This window comes from Colletotrichum truncatum, assembly GCF_014235925.2.
Source record: "Colletotrichum truncatum strain CMES1059 chromosome Unknown Contig_0006, whole genome shotgun sequence".
Taxonomy (NCBI): domain Eukaryota; kingdom Fungi; phylum Ascomycota; class Sordariomycetes; order Glomerellales; family Glomerellaceae; genus Colletotrichum; species Colletotrichum truncatum.
The window spans coordinates 3,275,022-3,300,378 of NW_027222403.1; the positions used below are offsets into that span (position 1 = coordinate 3,275,022).

At 45.0% G+C, this 25,357-nt stretch overlaps 9 protein-coding genes across 9 annotated transcripts; 4 read left to right on the plus strand and 5 right to left on the minus strand.

The window, feature by feature from the left end:
* Window positions 1–5,185: 5,185 nt before the first annotated feature.
* On the minus strand, window positions 5,186–6,841 carry CTRU02_210173 (transposase; the record flags this gene model as incomplete). Its single annotated transcript, XM_070205405.1, has 1 exon — window positions 5,186–6,841. One exon carries the CDS (start codon window positions 6,839–6,841, stop codon window positions 5,186–5,188), a length of 1,656 nt encoding a protein of 551 aa, XP_070061053.1.
* Window positions 6,842–8,685: 1,844 nt separating this feature from the next.
* On the plus strand, window positions 8,686–10,433 carry CTRU02_210174 (serine carboxypeptidase s28; the record flags this gene model as incomplete). Its single annotated transcript, XM_036733947.1, has 2 exons — window positions 8,686–9,941; window positions 10,001–10,433. The coding sequence occupies 2 exons, from the start codon at window positions 8,686–8,688 to the stop codon at window positions 10,431–10,433; spliced, it is 1,689 nt and encodes a 562-aa protein (XP_036574341.1).
* A 178-nt stretch (window positions 10,434–10,611) lies between these two features.
* Window positions 10,612–12,474, minus strand: CTRU02_210175 (choline dehydrogenase; the record flags this gene model as incomplete). The annotated part of the gene is made up of 2 exons (XM_036733946.1): window positions 10,612–12,333; window positions 12,388–12,474. The coding sequence occupies 2 exons, from the start codon at window positions 12,472–12,474 to the stop codon at window positions 10,612–10,614; spliced, it is 1,809 nt and encodes a 602-aa protein (XP_036574340.1).
* Window positions 12,475–14,520: 2,046 nt separating this feature from the next.
* Window positions 14,521–15,875, plus strand: CTRU02_210176 (uncharacterized protein; the record flags this gene model as incomplete). Its single annotated transcript, XM_036733945.1, has 4 exons — window positions 14,521–15,097; window positions 15,189–15,306; window positions 15,387–15,448; window positions 15,502–15,875. 4 exons carry the CDS (start codon window positions 14,521–14,523, stop codon window positions 15,873–15,875), a joined length of 1,131 nt encoding a protein of 376 aa, XP_036574339.1.
* An 885-nt stretch (window positions 15,876–16,760) lies between these two features.
* On the plus strand, window positions 16,761–18,094 carry CTRU02_210177 (Grixazone synthase 3; the record flags this gene model as incomplete). Its single annotated transcript, XM_070205406.1, has 5 exons — window positions 16,761–16,963; window positions 17,025–17,187; window positions 17,242–17,328; window positions 17,385–17,563; window positions 17,629–18,094. The coding sequence occupies 5 exons, from the start codon at window positions 16,761–16,763 to the stop codon at window positions 18,092–18,094; spliced, it is 1,098 nt and encodes a 365-aa protein (XP_070061054.1).
* Window positions 18,095–18,600: 506 nt separating this feature from the next.
* On the minus strand, window positions 18,601–20,014 carry CTRU02_210178 (major facilitator superfamily transporter; the record flags this gene model as incomplete). Its single annotated transcript, XM_036733942.1, has 2 exons — window positions 18,601–19,323; window positions 19,379–20,014. 2 exons carry the CDS (start codon window positions 20,012–20,014, stop codon window positions 18,601–18,603), a joined length of 1,359 nt encoding a protein of 452 aa, XP_036574336.1.
* A 1,027-nt stretch (window positions 20,015–21,041) lies between these two features.
* CTRU02_210179 (FAD-dependent pyridine nucleotide-disulfide oxidoreductase) lies at window positions 21,042–21,725 on the minus strand (the record flags this gene model as incomplete). Its single annotated transcript, XM_036733941.1, has 1 exon — window positions 21,042–21,725. One exon carries the CDS (start codon window positions 21,723–21,725, stop codon window positions 21,042–21,044), a length of 684 nt encoding a protein of 227 aa, XP_036574335.1.
* A 1,426-nt stretch (window positions 21,726–23,151) lies between these two features.
* On the plus strand, window positions 23,152–23,958 carry CTRU02_210180 (flavoprotein oxygenase; the record flags this gene model as incomplete). Its single annotated transcript, XM_036733940.1, has 3 exons — window positions 23,152–23,205; window positions 23,252–23,842; window positions 23,899–23,958. 3 exons carry the CDS (start codon window positions 23,152–23,154, stop codon window positions 23,956–23,958), a joined length of 705 nt encoding a protein of 234 aa, XP_036574334.1.
* Window positions 23,959–24,525: 567 nt separating this feature from the next.
* CTRU02_210181 (nudix domain containing protein) lies at window positions 24,526–25,209 on the minus strand (the record flags this gene model as incomplete). Its single annotated transcript, XM_036733939.1, has 3 exons — window positions 24,526–24,675; window positions 24,785–24,990; window positions 25,095–25,209. 3 exons carry the CDS (start codon window positions 25,207–25,209, stop codon window positions 24,526–24,528), a joined length of 471 nt encoding a protein of 156 aa, XP_036574333.1.
* Between the last annotated feature and the right edge of the window lie 148 nt (window positions 25,210–25,357).

A 25,357-nucleotide genomic window follows, 5' to 3' on the forward strand; every position in this document is an offset into this window, starting at 1 on the left:
ATATATAGCCTTATAAGTCTAGGTTATAAGTCGTTACCTAATTATATATCCGTAGAGGCTTTTTCATCCTCCTCGGTCTTAACGTATATTACGTCTTCTACGTCTAACATAGCTATAGCAGTATCTCGCTTAGTAGAAGGTTTTAGTAACGGTATAGTACTTAAATCCCTAGTCTTAGACGTCGGTCTTCTAAAGTCGGGTATGCTTTCCGGCTCCGGGGTCGGGTCTAGCGTTAGCAACTACCCCTCGTCCTTTTCCTAGCCTGTCTCTTCCGTCGGCATAACGTCTCGTATCGCTTCTTAATTAGGTTTTAAGACGGCTAGTAGTAGTTAAGTAGCTTAGATTAACGTCTGCTTTACTAAATCTATAACTCCTAATACTTCGAGGATTAGGTTAAGAGACGACTTTATTTCCTAAATCTCTTCTACTATTTAGGTAGCTATTAACGTTTTAGGTTTAGTATCGACGTCGTCTAGTAAGTAGAAATAATTCTTATTAAATATTACGTTTCTTATAATAATTACTTAGCTAAGCGAAGGTACCTAGATCTTATATAGATTATAAGCGTTTAATACGTATCCTACTAGGTATCTAACATGCCTTCGAGGCTTTACTTTAAATATTTGCTTATAGATTCCCCTTTCGCAGTCGCTTTTAAGCAGGTATGCCTTATAACCGTAAGCGTAAATCTACCCCTAGTATAGACAAAGGTCTTATATATAGTCTAGAATAAGCTCCGGTATCTACTAGCGAGAATATTAACGAAACTACTTATCCTCTATCTAGTAGGGGGATTTCTAGCTGTTTTTTTTCCATAGGCTAATATTATAGAAGTAAGCCGCGGCCTTTACTACTTCTACTTAGAGGTCGGTCGGTAGGTTAGCTCCGGAAAGCATCTTAATTAACTTTATAATAATTTCCTAACTAGCTTGTTCCCCTATACCTACTAGCTTTTTTATATATAGTAGTAGAAGCTTAATTTCGATCCCCTCTTATACTACTTACGTTTAGAAAGCTATTTCTCTATTAATTACGATTACTACGCGCTTAATGTCTTATCGTATCTTATATATAAAGAGACCTTTTTGTCTTTTTACTTATTTCTTAAATAGAGTTAGAGTCTTTAATACTTATAGGAAGGTCTTATCTAAGAGCGGAAATGCAAAGTAGCATCCCGAGTATTCGTCTTTAATTACTAGTATTTATTTACTATTATCAAACCTTAATAGGTAGTTAAATAGATCCTACGCGATACGGTAGTATAGTCTTATTACTCTTTGCTTTAAAGTTTATTTCGAAACTACCGTTTTAGTATAAGTCGTTACGTAGTATTCGTATTTAATCCTTTCTAGCGCCTTGATTCTTACCCCCCGAGCGGCTTTAACTAGTCGCTTAAATACTTCTAGACCAAGGTATCCGGAGCAGCGGTATTATAGTTCGGCTCTGTCTATCCTTTCGCTATATATCTCGTATAATTACTTCTTACGGCTTTATACTTTATGCTCGAATGCTAGGATTCTAGCATTACTTATAAGGATTTTGCTATAGTATGAGGAATAAGGTTTATATTTAAGGAAGACTAGGTTCGCCTTGCGGAGGAGTTGTTTAACTATAGCGCTTTTCTTATAGGTTCCGAAGCGAAGTATATAGTCTAATCCGGAGTACTATATACCTATCTTACATAGCCTTGCTTTAGAGACGACGTTAATATAGAAATTTTCAACGTAATAGACTTCTTCTAAAGTAAGGTCTTTAGTATTTAGTTCCTTCAGCCTATTTAGGATATTTTTAAATACCCTTTTCCCCTTTCCTAGGATTAGAAATAATATCGTTCCCGACTTTATTCTTTTATTATAAACGACCTTCGTATATAAACCTAGTTTTAAAAGGTCGAGGTTGTTTACGAGATAGGTTATATTATAATTATCTATTACTATACTATTTAATAATAAGTATAAACCTAGGAATAGGGTTAAGAAGATCCTAAGGGTTAGGTTTTCTCTCTTTATAGTTTTTATAAGAAGTAAGGGATCGATATTAACTACGTTAATTAATCCGGGATAATTCGGCTAGTCTTAGTTGCTTTGCTTACTACTTTCGCCTTATAGCCTTCCTTAGGTATATTAGCTATTTGCGCGGAGCTATCCCTTTCTTATAAGAATAGCCTAAAGGTTGCTTTAAGGGTTAGAATCGAGTCGGTCTCTTATTAAGGTTACTTCCTTTTCTAAGAGGGATATATATTTAAGTATTATTCTCTTTTTTACTATAAGTTCTACCTTCGCGTATTTTGCTATAGGCTACTTATAGGTTTCGTTATAAAGGTATAACTTATTTCCTTTCTACTTATTTAGTATAGCTTTATTCGATTTATCGTTTATTATATCCTCTACGAAGCAACCCCTTAATATAATATAGATTCTAGTAGTTTTATTCCGACTTTTCTTATAAAGGTTGTCTTTATAAAGCAGGTTTATAAGAATTTCTCTATATTTACCTAGGCTATAAATCTTCTTTCTAAAGCGTTCTTATATAATAATCTACGTAAGCTCCGAAGTCGCCTAAGTCGGTATAAATCTCTATCCTACCGCTTTAAAAAACGCCTTTATAACTAGACTTCCCTATACTTTAGGTATCTAGTATTCTACTTTACGAAGGTAGGCTTTATACTATTTTATAAGCTATATAGCTAGAGAAATGCTTATATTTGCTTTTAATAGTATAGCGTTATATTCTTCTTGTATAGTTATTAATATACTTATCTCGTTTAAGGCGTATTTACGTTTAAAAGTAGTAATTAAGTTCCGAAGATTGATTTCGTTCGTCTTAAAAAGTTCTATATAGGCTAGTACTAATAGCGCTTAGTTAACTATAGTAAAGACCTAAAAGTTAATAAGTTTATATACTTTTTCTTATTTCGTAAGGCTTCCTTATTATACTGCTTAGTATCTTAGCTAAGCAGTATACTCGTCGAAAATCCCTAGTGTCTGCTTTGTTACTAAGTCTAGAGGAGATAGCTATTCTCCTAACGGTACTTAAGAGATAGTATCGTCCTAAGTATTTGTTTTAAGGGCTTTATAGCGTATAGTCTAGGTTTTAAGTCGTTTCTTATAGTCTTTTTATAGTTAATAGTTCTGCTTCTTAATAAAGACTTTAAGCGTAGGGAGTTCCTCCGGTTTTAGAATTTTATTTAAACCTTCTTCGTCTAGATTAATATATTTCTAAACGTCTTTCGCCTAGGCAAGATACTAAAGCATACTATACTATTATAGCTAGTTATATCTACTTATAAGCTTAACCGTCGTATTTAAAAATACTTTCGACGAATGCTTAGTTGTTATAGTTCGTTCCTTAGTAAAGCTAGAAATCGGTTTCGTTTTTTCCTCTACTTTATATAATAGTCAGGGTTTATCTTAAGTTAAAGCTAGGCTTATAACTATAGTAAAGCAAAATGCTAAACGTAGGTATATATTTAAAATAGTAGATTAAGTAGCTTGTCTTCTCCTAACTATATGTTACGACCCGTTAGATACACCTAACAGGACCCACTCGGTTGGGCGGTTATGACAGGACTTTGTATGCAGGGCCACGGGAACAAAAGGTAACCTCTCGGAACGGAAGAACTATAGAACGGAACAAGTCACGTGATGAATCATTCTAGGTCAGAATGATCCAAGAAGAGTTGGGGGCCAACGGATCATGTTCGATCAATATGATCTCCAACGACTACAGACAATACGTGTAGATAGACTCCTATATAGACCAGGACTTGAGTACCTGCTCAAGCCCTCTAGATAGTTCTTCAGCAATCAACTTGTGATTCATCCTCGAATGACTTTCAGCTTACCTCTCAGTATTGTGAATACTAAGAACCTCGTTACCATAGTGTAAGACTGATCACCTTACCCTAACCCTACGATCTACCAGAACGACCTCTACGAACCAGTGTTAGTCTCTTACTGCACCTTCTGTTAGCAGAACCCTACTGTCAGATAGCTGGCCGTAACACTTAAGAGCGATTATGCTAACGAGACTATCGATAGCAAGGCGCTAGCTAATAGACAACCTTACTACTAAAGTAGAAGAACTTACTACTTTACTAATACTATTACTAACGATAAGTAGGTTTACGATTATCCTGTAGTTAAAACCTAAAAGAACTATACTAATAGGAAAGACTAATTCCCTTACTACCTTGCTACTACCCTTAACCTTAAGTCTCTTCTAAGCCTCCTCCTCTTTACTTAAAAGGGATCGGAAGGTTATGCTTAGTCGAGCAAGGTTTTAAAAGACTACTATATTAGAAATAGAAAGGTAAAAGAAATAGATACTAAATATACTTTTTAAAATATATTTTTAACTACCTTAGAAGCAAGGAATTAATAAGCAAATAGTAACGCTATATAAGAAAGAAGATAGCAAAAGGTCTTCCCCTTCTTATAATAAGTATATTTAGTTATACTACTAACGTAGTAATTACCGAGAAAGACCTTGTTTAGTATATTATAAATATACCGATCGTAAGGCTTTTTTCTTAGTAGCTATAGCTTTGCCTCCTCCTCCTCCTCCTCTTTAGCCTCGGTAGCCTTACTTTTTCCTTTCTTAGTTATAAAAACGAAGTTAGAAATATAATATCGAATAGAAAATAGCGTAAATAATATCGATATATAAAAAGCTGCTTTAGTAGGCTTCTTCTTCTTCTTTTTAACTACTAAATTAAAACTATTAATACCTTTACCTACGAAATAATAAGGGAAGCAAAACTTACAAGTCTTAGGCTTAGGTTTAGGCTTAGGACCTGAAGGAGGGACGTTATCTTATCCTCTATCGCCTTCCCCTCCCTCCTCGCCCTCGACCTCCGACGCCTTGCGCTTTTTAGCCTTGCAGGCTGTTATAGCGGCGGCGCGAGCCGCGGCGGTTATAGCTACGCGCTCGGCCTTAGTCTTCTTAGGAGGCATTATAATTAATTAGTTTCTATTAATATGATTAGTAAACAATCGAAAACAAGTAGCTAACTACGCGCGCGGTCGTATAAATAGCGTTAATAAGCGATTTTAGCGATTTATATATATATTTATTATAACGTACATGATAAGCGAGTGAGACAGACAAGCGAGTGAGACAGTAAACCAGACCTTCGCGACAATAATATCGAAATCTATAACAAGAAATCTTAGATTGATTAATACTACTCGGATTCCTGTTCTTCGGATGTTTCCTCAATAAATTGACATGTTCTCGCGTTGTGGCCTGTATTCCCGCATACGCCACACCGACGATGAGTCGTCTCAGACCTCACTTTGCGACCACTACTCCGTCGCGTTTCCTCTTGTAGTTGCGTGTCTGCCTCTCTTTGCGACTGTATATCCTCTCCAGTAGATATAGTAAGACTTCCTCCTTTCTGTAGACGTGTTTTCTTAGCCCTTCGACGCCGACTTAATATTGCATTCTCCTCTCGAAGGATTTGAACCTCTGACTCTAGTAATGCTACCCGATGCCCTAGTCCTTCTGTCCCTCTGGCTAGCTTACTCACAGCACTATAAATTGATGCTGGAGAGCTGCTTCGGTGGCGTGAGATTCGACTCTTAATAAAAGTAGACTGTGATCTTGCTTCGCTTGGGTTGCTCGGCGTCCTAGAGATCCAAGGGTCTGGTGTCTGAGGGACCCCCTCCTCAGGCGTTGGCGTTCGGAACTTTACATCCAGCTTTGAGAGAACACTTTCTGCATTCAAAGGGACAAGTCCAGCTCCTCGGAAACCTCCCTGGATATTTTTCCTCGTAAAAGACTGCTTAAAAGCTTCGTGAAATGCTGCAAAGAAATCTTCCTTCGAGATATGGGTTGTGCCTCGCCGCATCTTATTCTCAATTTGCCGACCGTAGGCATTCTTTAACGGCTGAAAACAACCAACATCTAAGGGTTGAAGTAGATGAGACGAGTGAGCCGGCATGCACAGTGTAATAATGTTGTTTTCTTGACAAAAGAGCTCGAAGGCTGCGGAGTGGTGACTTTCATGACCATCAACAACGAGGAGGCGATATTTCCCAGACGTACGTGGTTTTGTATAAATGTCGAAGTGTCTGATCCAGTCAATACCTCTCTCGTTTGTTGTCCATCCATTTTCAGACGTTGCAATAGCCCAATCGCCCGGAAGAGAGGTTTCTGTATACCAGCTTGAGAGGTGATACTGGCCTGCAACGATGATGTATGGCGGGATGCTCTCCCCTTGGGAATTAATAGCCTGGATAACTGTAACCCATTCCCTATTGCCAGGCTGTGTCATCTTCGTATTTGAACGCCTTTCAGCACTTGTAACAACCATTCCAGAAGCAATAACGCCCATCATAAAGCCGGTCTCATCAAAGTTGTAGATATCAGCATCAGCAATACCATACTTCGCAATTGTATTCTTCACAAGCGAAAACCAGCCACGAATCACCTCTGGATCTTCGCATTGAGCTCTCTTATAGTCATACTTGCGAAAGAAACGCGTCCTAAGCTGTGGTTGTCGCTTGACGAAATTAGAAGCCCAGCGCTTCCCAACTGGAGGCGCGTCGCGCTCTGCGAGAAGTCGATTGGCCATTTCTTCCACACCACTCAGCCGGGGAGGAAATGATCGCGCATCTAGGTCGAGAATATACTCAACTATTGTCTTCTCTTCTAAATCTGATAAATTCCGTGAATTAGGCATGCTGTCGCGTCGTGAGACTATTCCCTTTAGTCGCCGGCTTAATGTTGCGTGACTGACTGTATAGAGTGCACCTGCGGCCCGAGCACTAAGTTTTGGGTCATTTCTCATTGCTTGAAGGGCAATTTGTAACCTTCTTTCAATACTAGCTGATTCCATGATTTATTGTAGAGGAAAAGGTGCCGGTCGCGTCAAGGTGCGACGGTCGCGGTTTACTGTCTCACTCGCTTGTCTGTCTCACTCGCTTATCATGTACGTTAGTTATTAAGGAAAGAGAAAATTTCGTAAGTAGGTAGTAGAAGAATTTCCCTTAAGTATAATAATTCGCCTTAGGAAAGCAACTATGCTTATTAAACTATAGAAGGCAGGCATGCCCCTCGGTAGCATGCTTGCCTTACGATTACCTATAGCGATAGTATATAAAGGATAACTATTTTTCCTTTATATAACGCGTAATATATTTAATTATATCTTTTTTATTAATTCTTTTATTAGATTTATATTTAGAAATAGCTATTTTAGCTAATTCGTTACGAATTTAGTAATATAAGCGGTAGGAAAATAAGGAGAATTAACTATATATAGACGTAGGCGCGTCTAGGGGGGTATGTCGTAATACCTTCAAGGCGAAGTATATAGCCTTACTATCACGTGACCTACATATCGCTTATAAGGATAATCCCGAAATAGAATAACCGGAATATCTTTATTCCGCTTCGCCTACAAAACATATTTAGGCACGATATCGTTTTATAGTATAGTTAGGAGAAGACAAGCTACTCAATCTACTACTTTGAATACATGCCTACGTTCAGCACTTTGCTTCACTACAATATTTCAGTAATAAAATACAAGAAAACTAATAAAATCCAGTCAAATTTTTTAAAAAACCAAAGCCCAAAAAACAGAGCAAAGCTAATGTCTAAGTTTACGTCCTACCTGAAATACCAAGCTTCGTCACCCTGCCTGCCGTCATCGCATATATTTTGAACCTTAAATACTTTATCTAGACAGAACTACTGGTGGCCAAATTTCATTGAGAAATATCTAGAAAGAAGCTGTAAAGTTTAAACAAATATGTTTAAGTCGGTGAAAGCTGTCTCAGTTGCCAAGGAATGAAACTCCAGCAACCTTCTGGTGATGATGGTCGTAGGAATTCACACGAGGAACCTTTAAATGCATCCAAGGTATCCTATGAGAAAGTAGTGCAAGATTTGTGCTACATGTTCCAGGAGGTGGTCTAATGACATAAATGAGGTTCGTCATCTACGGCGGAGGCTTTTTGGCTCCGTTGCCCCTCCTTCTGATCGATCCACCCGCTTGCATGAATTGATGGGCTTTGGACAGAATCCTTACAGTAGCAATAGTGAGTACAGCGGTCAATAAAACATAACAGCGGTTGAACAACTTTAGAGTTTCGCGATAAATCCGCAGAGATCTACTTCCAACAAAGCGTGGCTCACAAGAAGCTCAGCTGTTAGGCCGCCCTCCAACTGCCTCGAGATTTCATTTCCCATAACTAAAGAACAACTCAGTGTTTCTTATTTCCTAGTTACTATGGTATGCAATTGAGAAGCAGTAAATGTCACTCAAATTTCTTTTCTTTTGCAAGTGAAAACGAGATGTTACTAGTTCCGATGACCAATCGAGACGAGTGACAATCCATGACGTAGAAATTCTGGGTATGTAGTCTTGGCTACAGCTCTCCTATGTATGATTTTGTGCTTTTTGGGAAGGTCAAAATCACACTCTAGAGGTAAAAAGTTTTTGCAATGGTTGAGAAAAACACACCAATGCAGGGAGGTAGCATTCGGCCTGGCAAGGTGCAATCGGGCCCTGGATTCTCGTATGATAACAGTAAATGAATGAGGAAGGTCTTTGTTTGGAACGAAAGCTCAAATAGCAGCACTTCCGCGCAGGCTAACTTGTTCAAAACGTCTCTTAATCTTCTAGAGAACCTTGCCCACTGATATCCTACTGTTGGCACCTTTCAAGGATCGTCAATGGCTCCGTCGTGGTTGGCCACCGGCCTTATCTGCTTTGTACGAGCCTCAGCTGCTCTAGGGCCACAATTTGGACTTCCAGAGCTATGGGAGGACTTTCTCCGCGAATCTGAGCTTCAAGCATTGCCACCCCAGACTTTTCAGCTATCACAAAACGACGCTGTTCAAGGTGCACCAGATCCCGCGACCCTTTATCAAGCCTACAATCTTTCCGTACCGGTCGATCACTTTCACAACGATTCACTCTATGAACCGCATTCAGATGCCACTTTTCCTCTTCGATACTGGTACGATGACAGGTTTTATAAACCGGGCGGTCCAGTCATCGCACTTGCAGCAGGCGAAACAAGTGGCCAAGGCCGTCTACCGTTTCTGCAAAAAGGAATCGTTGCTATTCTGGCAGAGGCGACCAACGGTGTCGGCGTCATATTGGAGCACCGGTACTATGGTCGGAGTGTCCCCACCTCCGACTTTAGTACTGAAAACCTCCGGTTCTTAACCACCGATCAAGCACTAGCTGATACTGCATACTTTGCTCAGAATATCGTGTTCCCCGGAAAACTTTCAAATGTGAGCTTGACTGCTCCTGACACGCCATGGATCATGTACGGTGGTTCTTATGCCGGAGCATTTGTCGCATTTTTACGGAAAGTGTATCCAGATGTGTTCTGGGGCGCAATCTCATCATCTGGCGTCACCGCAGCAGTTGTTGACTTTTGGGAGTACTACGAAGCCGCTCGACTCTACGCTCCTGAAGGTTGCGCTGAGATCACTCAAAAACTAACCCATGTCGTCGATAACATCTTGTTGCAAAAAGGCAATACAACAGAAGACGATATTTTGCTGTTGAAGACAGCTTTCGGTTTGGCAAATGTCACCACCAGCGTTGATTTTGCGAGCACCATCAGAGGCGGTATTGGAGGGTTACAAGGACGTAACTGGGATCCAGAAATCGACAATCGAGCCTTCCTCCGATACTGCGGTAACATGACTTCGGATGAGATTGCCTGGCCTGCGACCGATAGCCTTGATTCTACAGTCCGCAAACTTCTCACCATCGGCGGTTATGAGACGGAGGTGGATGCGCTGGCGACGCACTTCAAGAACTATATCGGTTACGTGAACTTCACTCGGGTATCGTCATGTACAAATGGCCGGACTCAAGACCAGTGCTTTGGTGCAGGCACTGACGAGACTTACGCGCGTGATGATATCAACCAGACATGGCGTCTTTGGCCGTGGCAGTACTGCACGCAGTAAGTACACCCACTTCTAGACCGTTTTGCAGGGGACTGAGGACTGACAATGACATTAGATGGGGTTATCTTCAAACCGGCTCTGGCGTTCCGGAAACTCAATTGCCGCTCATTTCACGCCTGATTGATCTAGACTTTACTACTAGAATCTGTCGTAAAGCGTTCAACATTACTACGCTTCCAAATGTTGATACTATTAACAAGTATGGCGGTTACAACTTTAGCTACCCGCGCGTGGCAATTATCGACGGCGAAGCAGACCCATGGCGACAGGCCACCCCTAACAAAATCGGGTTACCTCGACCCGAGTCCACACTCGATGAACCAAACCTTGTGATTGGAGGAGGTGCAGTTCACCACTGGGATGAGAATGGAATCTTCAAGAATGAAACAACTTGTAAACTGCCACCGAGGCCGGTCAAGGAGGCCCAGGCTTTTGAGGTCGAGTTTGTGAAAGCCTGGCTGCAGGAGTGGGAAGATGCTCGCCCGTAACGTGGGCAGACTTTCCGCAGTGGCTCAGGTCAGGACAAACGAAGTGTATCCGGGAAGCGAAATTTTCATTGGCCAGCATGTAAGGCATGGTAATTAAACTTAATTCATTAAATACGGATACATTAGGAATTGGTGTCTTGGCATATTCTCCACGCACTCGATTGCGCTACTAATAATACTACTTCGCTGCCTTGATAATGATCTCAGCAGCTCTTTCGGCGATACCGTAAACAGCCGTTTGGATGTGCGCCGAAATCAGAACGGGTATAATACTGGCGTCAACAACTCTCAAATTGGTCGTGCCATAGACTTTCAATGTGGGATCAACAACACCGCCGTCTTCCTTGGGAAGCATGGCGCAGGATCCAACCGGGTGATAAATAGACAACGCTGTCTTGAGAGCAAACTCTCTCCACTGGGCCTCGGTAGTGATGTTCAAGCCCGGCTCGTACTCGGAAACCCAAGTGGATCTCAGGGGCTCAGTAAGCGCGACTTGGCGGCACTTCTTGATAGCTTCAATTGCAGCTTGCAAGTCATACTCGTGAGTTAGATACTTGGGGTCGATCAAGGGGGCCCCGAGAGGATTGGCGGGGTTGATGTGAACGTTACCGCGACTCAAAGGGTGCATGATTGCCGCGATAAGTGTGAAGTAGTCCTTACCATACCCTTCACTTCCTTTTGCGGGATATCCCTTGACACCGGTGTAGCCGTCGCTAAAGAGGATTTCAAGTTGCGGCACGGTGGTGTCGTTAAGCCACTGCAATTTCTTCTGCTCGACAGGGTGTTCTGAGGCACCAATAGCACTCTCGGCAAGTGCGAGAAGGCTGGATTCTCCCTCCTTACCCAGAGCCTGGTTCCAGTTCGTGAACGCGTAACCACTGCCAGAGTATCCGTACATAGATACCTCGCCGTCCCACCAGAGCTGGAGCTGCTCGGCGGCGTAGGTGGTATCGTATTTGAGACGGTCATAGCCAGTGTAGTTTTTGCTGAGCTCGTAGGAACTTTGAATCCGGATGTGGTCTTGGAGGTTCTCGCCAACGCCTGGAAGGTTAATCTGTTGCTTGATGCCGGCGGCAGAGAGAACGTCGGTCTTGCCGATACCCGAGTTCTCGAGCACTGCTGGGCTAAGCAAGCTACCAGCAGAAATGATAACCTCACGGCGTGCCTTCAGAACAGTCCCGTCGACGAGCGTCACGCCAGTGGCGCGTTTCTTGCCGCAGCTGGATTTGAGGTTGACCTTGGCGACCTTAGCTTCTGTTAAAACGTAATGATTCGGGCCCGCCAGAGGGAGATATGAGTTGGCGCTGTAAGAACGGTTGTAGTGGGTGGGTTCGATGCTGTTTGGGGAATAGACAACGCCGATAGGATTTCCGTTCAAAGACTCCAGATTTGTCTCGATGCCGAGGCTGTTCATAACTGGGATTAGAGGAACCTGGTGCTCAGGTAGAAGACGGTTGATCAGGGCCTTGATTGGACCGGCATTTCCCACGCCTTCGCTTCCCGTGTAGTATGCTGTGTTCGCTGAAGTAAAGTTCTCTGACTTCATCATGGCGGCGCGCATGGTATTCCAGTTCCAGCCGGGGTTTCCCAACTCTTCCCACCCATCGTACTCGTGAGCAGATGCTCTGTCGTAGGAGAAGAGGTTGAGGGCGGAGCTGCCACCCAAGACGTGACCTCGCGTCTGAACCCAAGTACGTCCATTTGAGCCTTCTTGGGGTACGGTTGTCAAGTTCCAGTCGTATTTCGAACCAAATGTCGTGCCCCTGCGTCCGGGAATCTCAATACGTTCGTCACCAAGGCCAGCCTCTCCTGCTTCGATAACAAGGACCGTGGCATCTGGCAATCCCAGGCTTAAACGAGTCGACAAAGCAAGTCCCGCTGTGCCGCCACCGACAACGATCTAGATTTTATGTCAGCTCTCTACTCCACGATCTTTCAAGCTAGGAGCACTTACATAGTCATAAACCTTAGCGGCGGGCTGGCCGGGCACTGCCGACGCGACGGCCGCCAACAGGGACGTAGCTAGTACTGCGGAGAGCATGTTTGCTACGGCTTGTTCCTCCTATCTAGACGCCGTGTCAGTTATGATTTTGGGCGTGCGTTGTTCAGCCCACAGCGGCTAGGGCTGTGAATCTGAGACAGACCGCACTTTGACGGACAAGGAGGTGGTACACACGTCGCACAAGAGAGTAAGGGTGTCGATAATGATCGGAAGCTGGCCAGGACGAGCTTGGATGTCCTCGAGTCAGGCAAACACGAGGTGGCGAGGTTCACACGGTTGCTCCGGATCAGGTTCCGTTCGCCTTTTGTATGAAAAGCCCTAGGGTGCCCATGACGAATTGATGCGCGATATAGCGATTTAATCTGTCATTTGATCAATCACGTCGACCCATTCCAAGGCCTCCATCCATGGATAGATAGGGCTTCTATGAACAACCGTAGTGCCATTCCTTGCCAAAGATCAGGGCATAATTAAGGATTAGATTAGCCAGTGGGGGATAGCATGGAGTGAATTGGAAGCTCAACGGTCTCGTTCATTCCCGGGTGGGGGAAGACGCGAGACGAGGTTCCATCGCTCAAGACTTTTTCCAAGGTTCGGTATTGGATGCCACTTAGAGCCATCAAAACCCGCAGGGTCCAGTTCCTTGTCCCCCTCAAGTCCAATTCTCCAGTGGTCGTACATAATACGGATACCACCTAACGAACAGAACATACAGGGTGGGTTCGGCCGTTGGAACAAGGATCATGTAGTATGTAGGCGTTTACCCCGGCCGTGCCCCCCTTTCCCCCTAACAAACACTCCACCTGGCAGCGAAAGCGGCAGCTGCGGGAAGAAGTTCTGCCTGGCATCGGTTGACGCTGACAAGGTGGTCGCGGGTTTTGTCTTCGAAAGTCTATGCCGGATGCTACAGGGTACATGGAAAGGGGCGGTGCCAACTGCGCTGAAGGATGTGGATAAACCAATGGTTGGCTTGGCGAGCATGCCTAGGCAACATTCTTCGGTCTGATTTTTTTTTAATTGACTGCCCTTTGCAAGTGTTTATGCAATGGAGAGACGTTTGTTCGTTGTATGCTCTTCTATTCTGACGATATCGTGAGTGTCCCAGGCTTGACTTTGTCTGGCTATGTTGCAACTACACAATGCCTAAGTTACATTCTGAATGGCTTAAGGAGCGGCTCGAGCCGTAAACACGGAAGGTCCCATAAGCTAAATTTGAGCTCCAAAAGTCGGTTTTCGGTATATTGTCTGATGTTTTACAGTTGCATGCTAAATTTCCACACCAGATAGGAACAGGGTATGGATCAGTCACACGAGCAGTATCGCAACTTGTAGCACCTTTCGAGGCGCCAAAATCAACAATCCAGTGGCAATAAGATCTTTATTACGTCATATTCATTCAAAAGAAAATATAAATGTTGATGATGAGTCAAAAGACGCCTTGCAACTAGAATCACCTACCGGCACTGCTATTGACAAATTGAGGCGTTTTCAATGGACATGCTGACCAGTTTCTCCAGAAAAGCACTCAATGTAGATAAGAAGGGATTTCGCCATCTCTGGGTGGTAGTATTTATTTTTTGTGGTAAGGGCAGTTCCAATGTTATTTCTTTCGTAAAGTAGTGCCCAGACTACTAGTGGGGATGCGAGTCAGGAAGCCAGGAATACTAGCAAGGGCTTCGGCATCGTGGATATCCTCCCTTGGGTCAATTTGACCGGTAGAACAGGAGGTTCCGCATACCGGAGGGGTTTCATATACATGCTCCCGCACAAGTAAACGTGGAAACTTTAATGCTTTTTTCTTTGCTTTTTCCTGATCGAGTGGAAATGCCGGCCGAGTGGTGTTAAAACATATTGAGCCCCGAGTGCCACGCTCATGCATTCTCCCTTGAACAAGCGGACGAATGGTTGGCCTTCTCCCATAAAGTCCTTGTAGTCTGTACTATGTATGTATTAAAAATGAAATTTAGAACATGCTGTTGGTTCTGGCCCCTGACCCTCTTATAGAGACCGGCGCCGTCTTGGTGCTTCCAGACACCACACGGCGAACATCTTTTTTCTTCTCAGTCGCGCCGAGACGGTTGAGCCATGATGGAAAATCTCATACCGATTCTGACGATGTCAAAGAGTTTACTCCAGAGAGATGACCCGCTTCCTCCGGATGAAGACGTTGGGCCAATCTCGGTCTCGCTCGCAGCCGTGTTGACGGGGTTTCTCATCATTACCACTGGCCTTCGACTATGGGTGCGAACAGCTAACCGAAAACTTGGCTGGGACGACTGCACAATCATACTTGCCGGTCTAACGGCCATAATTCGATTTGCATTTTGTGTCAAGCAAGCACAGCACGGAAATGGCAGACACCGAGTATACCTCAGCGACTACGACTATATGATGATCAATATGTACGGATGGTATGGCCAGGTCTTCCTCTTCATCTCTGTAGCTTTTCTCAAAGTCTCGATTTGTCTTTTGATTCTTCGAATCAAGGATACAAAGACTCTGAAAATACTACTTTACATCCTGATGGCCGGAGTCTTGATCACGAACTTTGGGATTGTCATTATTTTGATGGCGGAGTGTCATCCAGTAGGCTTCTGGAGAGGAAAGTCGGCAACATGCTGGCCGACCGAAATTCGGATTTATTCGATATATGCTACAATTGGTACGCTGTTCTTCCCCTAAACTACGAGAGATTAACTTGGGAACTCTGCATTTTCATGGTTTGGCAAGGCTAACCAGTCATTTCAACGCAGCATACTCGGTCTTGACAGATCTAATCTGCTCACTACTTCCTCTCGCTGTAGTATGGAACGTCAAAATGCCGCCAAAGACTAAACTTTCTGTTTGCTTCTTAATGGGGCTTGGCCTTGCGTATGTGCAACCCCTTGTCTTGAGGATGATATTTGCAAGCCATGCTTGCGTTGGTCGACTTGTCGCTAATATTTGGTTAGTGCAACCGGCTTCGGAATCGCAAGGGCCGCTTCCCTTGGAATATCTACAACAGATCTTAGCTGTAAGTCTCGTAAACACGATTACAAGTTTTCAACGCTAATGTATTCAATTTAGGGGTATATTGCATTGCCGGAATCTGGTCGAATCTCGAGCTTTTCCTAGGCATCATTGCGGCCAATCTAGCCCTTTCGCGCTCAATTTGGGTTCATTTCTTCGGAAGCAGGGACAATCAGACACTTCCTGGCTCCACAGGTCGTTCCAATCCTGCTGGGTCAGGTTATGTAAACAGCAAGCTCCGAGGCGATCGATTCGAAGTCCCCTCCACGATGATTCGTTCCCACAGACGAGGTTCGGAGACAAGGAGCTCAAATAGTGATATTCCACTAGAGCCAGGTATCCAGAAAAAAACGGAGTTTTGGTGGACAGAAGACGATGATGCTCAGTCGAAAAATACTTCGATGAGGTTTGACCGAACGCCGGATAAGTAAAGCATCCGGCAGGTCTGGTAGCGGGAACCATTTATAGGCAACTCAATTAATTTTTTTGACGATCCCACCAGCTCCACACAAGGGTCAGCGTCTCTTCTTGTGATCAATGATTTACTAGTTGTCTTCACAGGGGAAGTGAGGTATCCGCCATTTTAAGCTTACCTGAGGCCATGTTTATCAAGCGAACAGCAGATTCCCCGCTGCGACGGTGGATGAGGACTTGACGTAACTCAGTTGCATTCTTCCAATACGGTCAGGATTACTCCGGATCAATGGCTTGGTCATCTCCTGTAAGAAATCTGCTTTGACAGAAAACCTGGAACTACCCGCGCCAAGAACCTTGAATGTAACGCAATAACACCTCTCATGGTCCACGTCGTGATAGTTCCGACCCCCACCTAACTCGGATGTACTTAACTTCCGATTTTTGACTTGAGAAACAATAGAACTCGTAATATTTGGGCCTCCTTTCACTTCGGCTGAAATGGTTGATCCTTCAGGCGTGTCGTGATACGGAATCCTTCGTGCTCATATCTTTAGAGGCTAAATACTGCCTACATGTGTTTGACACTGCGGGTATGCACGCCTAAAGGCTTGTCAGCATGCTTGTTTTGGAAGGAAAAAAGAAAGAAACACGACGAAAGCTACCTTTTTTGTATATGCAATGCGGCTCGGAAGCACCATATCGGGCCTTTATCCCGGAATGGCAGGTCGCCACTATCACAGTCCGAACTAGTAATGCATGTACATTCGGCCAACAGCAGAATATAAATAAGAGCTTTCTAAACCAGTGGTCAGATTTAATATTCGTTGTCCTCACTTCCAGAAGGCCACTTTCTCTCATTAAGCTTTGATATCCTCTTTACAGCTCGGGATTGCTTCAAGATGCATATTCTCAAGGCTCAAGCTATAATTGCAACCGTTCTGGGTGGCGCGTCGACCTTGACCCAAGGAGCGACCATCCAGAAGGACTTCGTTCAGCCGGTTCAAGATAAAGCCTTCGCCGCGATACAAAGGGCAGAGCCAGAGGCCGTGTTGAAGCGGAACAGCACGTGTACACTCGAGAAAGCTGGTGTTCGTAAGAACTGGTGAGTCTAAACGACTGGCGATTTTAGTTGCTTGATATATGTTGACATTGATTTAAACAAGGGAGAGACTGAGCTCAAAGGAAAGAAAAGAGTACATTAGGGCAGTGAAATGCCTGTTATCTTCTCCTTCCAAGACGGACCCTGCCCTCAACACTGGCACTCGTGTTCGTTATGACGACTTCGCCGCCCAACACATTAACCAGACGATGAGCGTCCATGTCACCGTAAGTGGCGTCTATTTCTTCGCTCTCATTCCGGGGTTACTGACTTTAACACAGGGCAATTTTCTTACTTGGCATAGACAGTACATTTGGTCTTATGAACAGGCATTGAGAAACGAGTGCGGCTATACCGGCTATCTTCCGGTAAGTGTCCCGCTATCAAAATAGTCCCGGTTTGTAGCCTCGCTGACTATTCATAGTACTGGAACTGGTTTTCCCATCAAGAAAACCTCCGAAAATCCCCCGTTTTTGATGGCTCAGACACTAGTATGGGTTCGGATGGTGCTTTTGTGCAGCACAACGGATCCATCGGGTCGGCCGGCCTGCACATTCCCTCTGGGTTAGGAGGTGGTTGCATTGCCACTGGCCCCTTTGCAAAGTACGTAACTATGGTTACATGTGTGATTTGGCCTCTCAGAACAAATACTAATGCAACTTTCTTAGTCTGTCAGCCAATCTTGGACCAATTCAGCCTCAGCAAGACGGTCTGATTGGCATCGGTACTGCTGACACGCTTCGTTACAACCCCCACTGCGTCACTCGCGACCTCAGCAGCTGGTTGGCGAGCCGTATCTACACCAAAGATGCCTTTCTCAACGCCACTGTGCGCGAAACAGCCAAAAACATCGCCAGCTTTCAGAATGAGATTGATAGTCAGAGCGGAGGGCTCCCAGGTGTTCATGCCGGCGGCCACCAAGCCATCTCTGGCTCGAACTCGGACCTGTTCTCCGGGGTTGTAGATCCTGCCTTTTACTTGCACCACACTATGATGGACAGGATGTACTGGCTTTGGCAGTCGTTGCATCTTGATCAGGCCAAGACGATTTCGGGACTATCACCTTCGCCAACAATCCTCCAAGCCGCAATGCCACGTTGGAGGACATCATTGAGCTGCCTTACCTGGGGGTAGAACCGGCAACTCTTGGTAGCTTGCTCGACACATTGGATGGGCCATACTGCTATGTCTACGCATAAGGCACAGTTAAATCCCGCATTGACACAGTCTGGTTGAATGATCAGGAAGGGATTAGGGTTAGCATACGTTCTATTCAGCCGCCGTAGTCAAATGCAGTAAGCCTTCACTGGTAGAGCCCTACTCGGGCTATTAAGGGGTATCTTGCAGTTTCGTTTTTTGAATTGTATTGAGACTTAAACTCAGTTCTTAGACGGCTGCCATGCGGAACTGTTCATCTTTCTCTGTCGTTAATTTCCACGATCCCATGCAACATGCTCACCAATGTTGAATATGCTTGAGAAGCTACCACGGGGGGTGTACCATCTTTATCCAAATTTTCCTAGTTAAGTCGTCATCTATAACTTGCGTGCAGGTAGTTACGCTCTAACCTACTCTAACTCTAGAGCCTTGTACATAAAACGGACAGTCAAGATGTCCTTACACAGCACCAAGGCAAAGGCTTAATCTTGGTGTGATCGAATGTCGTCTTCCGCAAATTCTTTCTTCGCCGACAACCTAAAAGAAGCAATCCATATAACGAGCAAAATAGCAAACTGCACAAGAAGCATATACTGAAACACCTGAAGTCCAACAAGTTGAGTGATTGCTCCAAGCATATAAGGCAGCAATGCACCACCGACTTGCCCAAGAGAAGCGACAAACGAGACAGATGCCACATGAAGCTCTTTCGGCAGCAGTTCAACCAGCTGGACAATGCTAGATGGGAACAGCGGCCCCATGAAGAAGCCAAGGAGGGCCATGGAAAACACAGAGAACCAAAGTACTCTAATGACAATAAACAGCACCACAAATGCAGGAGCGAAGAGAAGATATATGACGACAGCTCGCCTTACGCCGAGTTTGTCAGTCACAAGCCCTAACATGAGCCGACCGGCTGCCATGCCCGCCCAGAACGCAGAGGAGCAAAGACTTGACGCATAAGTGCTGGCATGGCGGACACGTAGCATGAATGCCACGATCCACCCTGATATCGTGCACTCAGCACCTACATAGACCAGGAGGTATGTGGCGTAGGTCCACGTTGCACTGTATTTAAAAATTGCTCCTTTGGTTGCTTGGCCGGTCGCAATGTCTTGGTGTAGCTTGCTTTTGTGGTATTTTTCAGAGTCTTCGTGTCTGAAAGCAAAGAGAAGAACAACAATTTCGATAGCTGACGCGAAAGACTGCAACTTTAGTTAGATAAGAAAGCGACAGTGATCGCACAGTTTCAAGGCATACCAATACGTAGAACCAGCGATACCAAAGACTACCGGATTCAGATAGCATAATACCAACGAGATAAGGACAGATAGCCGCCCCGGTTGAGAATGAACCGTGAAGCAACCCCGAAAGAGTGTTCGCTTGTCTTAGAGCAGCAACCCAGGCACACCAAGATCCATCAATCAGACCGATCCCGAACGCACCAATGGCGGCGGCTAACAGAAAAACAGGGAAAGGCGGGCGAAAGGAAGCGGTTGCAGCGTAGACAAGATGGCATAGAGGCCCAATAGTCGCGATCCCTCTCTGACCAAACTTATTATGAATGAAATCATTGCGCCAAGATGCAATGATGTAGCCGATTGGCATCACAAGGAAGATTGCCGATACTTGTATGTCGGTAAGTTTATAGTGTTCCTCAAGGTGAGGAATGACTACGCCGGTCGTAGAAGTGAATAGTCCTACAACAACAAAGGACCAGGCTGCTGCAGCAATTCTCAATGCGATTGTCTCGTCCTTGTGCTCATCAGCACCCAAAGTCGCGTCCGAAACCATGCTACTGTCATGATGTATCTCGTCTCCCCTAGCTGCCTGGTCGAGTAGAGGTTCCGCCTCTGGGGAGTCTGGAGGTGCACGATGCGCGGTGAGAGATGCCATCTTGATGTATCAACATGGTATATTCAAAATGAGATGTAATGGAAGAACGACAGTGTCGTGGGAAATTGTATACATAAAGGGAGGAATATAAATTCCGGGGAAGCCAAGTTATAGCTGGGGAAGCTTGGGGTGGGCGGGTCAGGTGACCCCTGCGCGACCGTCGCTTTAGCTCCATTAGGCAGTACTTTCAGCTCAGGTCACTAAATTAGGATATTGAGCCAGCGGCCACACGGGAAGACTACCCGCTAAACTGCGTAACCGCCAACCCGTGTCACTTGAAACAATGATGTACCCACCACCACCTTACCAGGGTAAGGCTAGCGAGACACACAGACTGACCAACATGGAAATGAATGTATCGCCCGATACTTTAACTCATCAAGTCGTGTATTGCAGCAATGTCACGCCTTCACTTTAAAGAGCTAGATTACCGTTATTTTGCGGGTTTAATACTTTGAACCCGTCCTACAACATTCCCTGAACTTTCCTTGTGTGCTCTTTAGGAAATAGCCCCCAAGTTTGAACTTGTTTAAACGTTTGTGCTAACGCATCTCTTCATAGATCTGGTCTTGTAAGCTATCATGTCCCGTTTTGAGATACGCCTGCTCTGTTTTCAACGGCAGTATGCTCATTTGAGTCTCCTGTCAGAAAGATGGGAAACAACGAGCAAATCATTTCTAGCAAAGAAAGGAAGGCTAGTGATGAGTGGCTTTGAAAGAATCGGGAATGTCAACTTGTTAAAAGTAGTAGTCCGCTCTTGGCCATGTATTTGCCTCGCTATTTTATGATTAGCTGTCCAGTCAACTATGTTCAAGGTTATATAGAACTCCCAAGTTTATTGAAATACTGGCTAATTTTGGGGTCCAAATAAATTGGATCTTTATGAGGCATGGCGACTCAGTTCAGCTTCGAATTCCCCAATTTGGAAGCAACCTTAAATAGCTTTCTTCACCTTAAACAACATACGACATATTGGATGGTAAATATTTGTACGTGAAATTGTTACTAAAGCTCACCAACAACACATCTACAGGCGCACCTCGTAAAGGGACGGGGAACCACCACTTCCTCTCCAAGTCTTGCAAAGTCCCTTCTCCGAGTCCCTAAAGACCGGGTCATATTTTGGTTTCGGCACAGCCCAACACTTTTCATAGTCCCCTCCTCCCACCACAAAATCCCATTCCCCGCCGCAATATGCTCCCAGCATTGTATATCCTGACAACTCAACTTTGCTCAGTGCCTCCTTCGGGTCGTCAGCCTCGATACCATGAGCACGCCCAGGTGACAGAAGCTTGAGATCCGCTTCTGGTTTCGTATTGTACGTCTTATGCGCCACGCCGGCAGGAATCACAAAAACATCACCGGCTTCGGCTTCGATCTCCACGCCACCCTGCTCCCACGCTGATTCGTACGTATTCTTGTCCAAATCCTCCGAGGTATCCGCCACGCCGAAGCGGATTCTAGCAGTGCCGGAAAGGACGGCCATGCACTCGTGGGCTTTAGAGTGGAAGTGCGAAAGCTGCGTTGGGCCGTAACGGAAGATCCATTGCACGTCCCATCCGTTGTGGGTGAATCTTTCCCAAACTTGCGCTGGGGAGCAGTGTGATTTGTGTGGGACTTTGGGGATGACGTTTTTATAATGTAGGAGAGGCCGTGGCGAGTTGGGGATTAAATCAGTTGGGAAAAGGTGGTACTGCTTTACTTCGACCATTTTGATCTCTTTCTCCTTCTCTCCTTGAATAGATGGTAGATTTTTACGATTTATTGTACTGGGTCAGAAAGTTCAGATGCACAAGTGCTATGTTGCTGGTTTGATTTTACGAAGTTATTATATCTGCCCAACGTCACACTTACCAGGTAGGGATCGGATCGGCAAGATATCCGATGGAAATCGGGAATCGAATCCGAAGCGGGGTCCTTTGTCCGGTTAGGCACCGCCCTGTCAACCCCGCATAGGGAGTCGCGCCCTTCGGCTCTCCGGGTGCGGAGATCTCTAAAAATGATTTCTCTATTCCGTATGGGATGTCCTTTAGCAATACTTAGGCATAAATAACATAAACACGTTTCTACTGCATGGCGTAACATCAGCTGGTGTTGAATGTTATCACAACAGTCGCATGGTCGATGACAAGCTAACACAACTGCACCATACCGAAATAATGGGATGAACAATTTAGTCCATAAGAATACATCTAGGTAAGAAGCCTAAAGCTGGTGATCCAAGACCTGAAGAAACAGTATAACGCCTTGATTCACTGGCAGGATAATACTGACGCTTTATGCCCTCAATCCTTAACCAAGACTGCAGCATGATGCCATCAAGACAGAATGACATGGCTAGGAGAAACAGTAGCCAGGGTTGTCGTTAATTGGGTCTATCACGAGCTACATATTCATAAAGCCTGGCTCAATGATCTCCGCCAGCTATGTCTGCCCTTGGAATAATCAAGCTAGGCCATTGAAAAATAGGAAAGCAAAATCTCAAGTTACTATTGACTTGCTGCGCAGTGTTAAAACATTGTCCACGATGACTTTTGAGCCGCATCGTCACCTTATGGGCGTCTTCTCATGTATGTAAGTGCCCACAGAAGCCCGAAAAGCACAGGATGTTATTCATTATATCGAACACGAAACAGATATAAGGAGGAGATTTTATTTTTCTGATGAGCAGAGGGTAAGTTACATTATTAAGGTAGCGTGCATGTTAAGGTTAAAAATTGATTACATTTGGTTCTGATGGGCTGCATTGGAATGTTGCTGCAAAATCATCCATCAAGTTACGTATATTTCGTAACACGATTACACGGAGTTATAGTGCATTATGTCCCCCAAACCTTGCAAATACTTTGTAAACAAGTAAAAAAATGGAAGCAAAATAAGGATAAAGAAGAGTTGTCTGGATATTCCGAGGATTTCCGAACCCAGCACGAACACGCCGAACGGATGCGTGAATGGTAAGCTCCGAAATCCCCGACGGTGGCCGAGAAATGACGCAACCGGATAAACGGGCACGGTGAAGTCCAGGACCTTGAATATAAATGTAGTTCACAATAATTTCACAGATATTGACTGAGATTGGAAACATACAATCTACCCAGTGAATCTAGACGACAACAGCGCAAAGCAGTGTCAGCAAAATGTTTTACAAACCTGGAGTCGATGATCACGGGCTTCCCTATGACCCATTCAAGGTACCTTTTCAGACATCTGCACCAAACACTTCACTCACTCACGAATCAGGCATGCGTAGTACCAAGAGCCATTGGATGGATTTCAACTGTGTCATCGAAAGGCGACCAAAACTTGGCGCCGTACAGTCAATTCACCAATGTCACTTTTGACCCACCCATGGTGATGTTTAGCGCAAACCAAACTCTGAGCGCAAATCCAGAGCGCAAGGACACCGTGGAAAACATTGAGCAAACGCGCGTGTTTTGTTGGCAGCTGTGCACGTACGATTTACGAGAAAGCGTCAACATCTCGGCAGAAGCAGTGGGCCCTGAGGTGGATGAGTTCGAGCGGGCTGGGCTGGCAAAGACCTGGTCAACGAGCTTGAATACGCCAGTGCCAATGGTGGCCGATTCTCCGGTTCGGTTCGAGTGCGAATACGTCCAGACCGTCCGGCTTCCCGGGAAGCCCCCATTAGGCACTGTGGATGTTGTCTTTGGGAAAGTCGTAGGGGTTCACATCGATGAACGTATCTTGACAAACGGGAAAATCGACGTGAGGAAGACGAACCCCATTGCCCGTCTTGGATACTTCGAGTACGCCGTCGTCAGAGACTCTTTTGAGATGGTAGTTCCTGGTGATAAGCGTCTCCTTATTGGGGTAAGTGGTCATTCTTCGTCAAACGCTTTGGCATTTACAAGCTAACAAGGGATTAGCTCGAAGGCAACGCGTCCAGGCACAGGGATGAATTGGCTAAAGAGGAGGAAACGAAATAGAGGAGGAAACGAAACGATCTGATTTTAAGGATAGCAATGTTAAGACTACGGATCTCGAGTTACCCAAGAGAATCTATCAATAGCTTGATGCACTGATCTGCTAAATGACAATGTGAACTAGTTTCCACCTCCTGGCAGGATTAGGGGTTAACCCGAAGCTGTGAGAAGTGAATAGATATATTAGCAAAGACGAGAAAATTGGAACGTTGTGTAGGTCACCACAAACAGCAGCCGTTTCTGGTATGCGTTTTAGGCCCTATTTCCCAGCCTAAAAGCGTCTACACATCCTGCCGGGTTTGTCATGATTGTAGACCCATTCGAAACAAACCAACAAGCGCTTTTAATCGCCGGCCCAGCTATGAGATCTAACTAAGGGACCGCATGAGAAAAAAGGCCTACCTAGGTAGGAACACAGTACGCAGGAAAATGAAGAAAAGAAAACCTATTGCCGGGTATATATTCTAACGAAGAGAAAATGGGAGTGTCACATTCCCTTTGCTCCATTCTTTATGAGTCCCATTTTTTTGAAACTGCGCCTAGAAAGCAGCGTACTCGCTCGAAGCTCAACTAGAAACTCTCGATATTGGGATTCTCCTCAATCAAATGCGCCAATGGCAAGAACAACTTCATGCCTCCTTCCCCATTGGACGCATGGATATCTCTGACGTCCTGCCACGTCATCCATTTCCATACCGAGCACTTTTCCGGTTCCAGATTCTGCCACAATAGTCAGTATATTGACCCAAAAACTCCCTCACGAGGCCATGCTTTCATGTAGCAGACATGATATCTCATCGTTCGGGGAGGGGAAGCGGCGTAAACTCACCACGGGCACCGCGCTGTCGTCCTCCATCTCACACTTCACGAAAATGGTGATATAGTGCTTCCCCAACTCCTCATAGACGTCGTTCGTCACGGCCACGATTTTGGTAGCCTTGACCTTCAGCCCTGTCTCCTCCTCGGTCTCGCGTTCTGCGCAAGTGAAGAAGGACTCGCCGAACTCGAGATGTCCTCCCGGGAGCTGCCATGTTCCTGCGACGGCAAAAGTCAGAAAAAACCTCCGTAGTCAAATAAGAATGAGGGTGTATTGAGATGTGTACACTTCTGGCGGGAAAGGGATGAGTGTGATGACATACCTGCGCCGTGACTGCTCTCCCTCTTACCAACCACTATCCGCCCATCTTTGCGGGGAATAATCGCTGCGATACCGACGCGGGGATTCGCGAATGCGCTTGCTGGCTGGCTAGACATGCTTGAAATATTTGCTGGTTTTGTCGTTGGGATATCTTGAATGCGCTATTGGTGGTTGGAAAAAAAAAATGGTAATAAAGTATGTAGCGGTACACACTGATGGAGGCTTTATAAAAGTGTGAGAGGTTTGAGTCATTTGAGTGAGGCG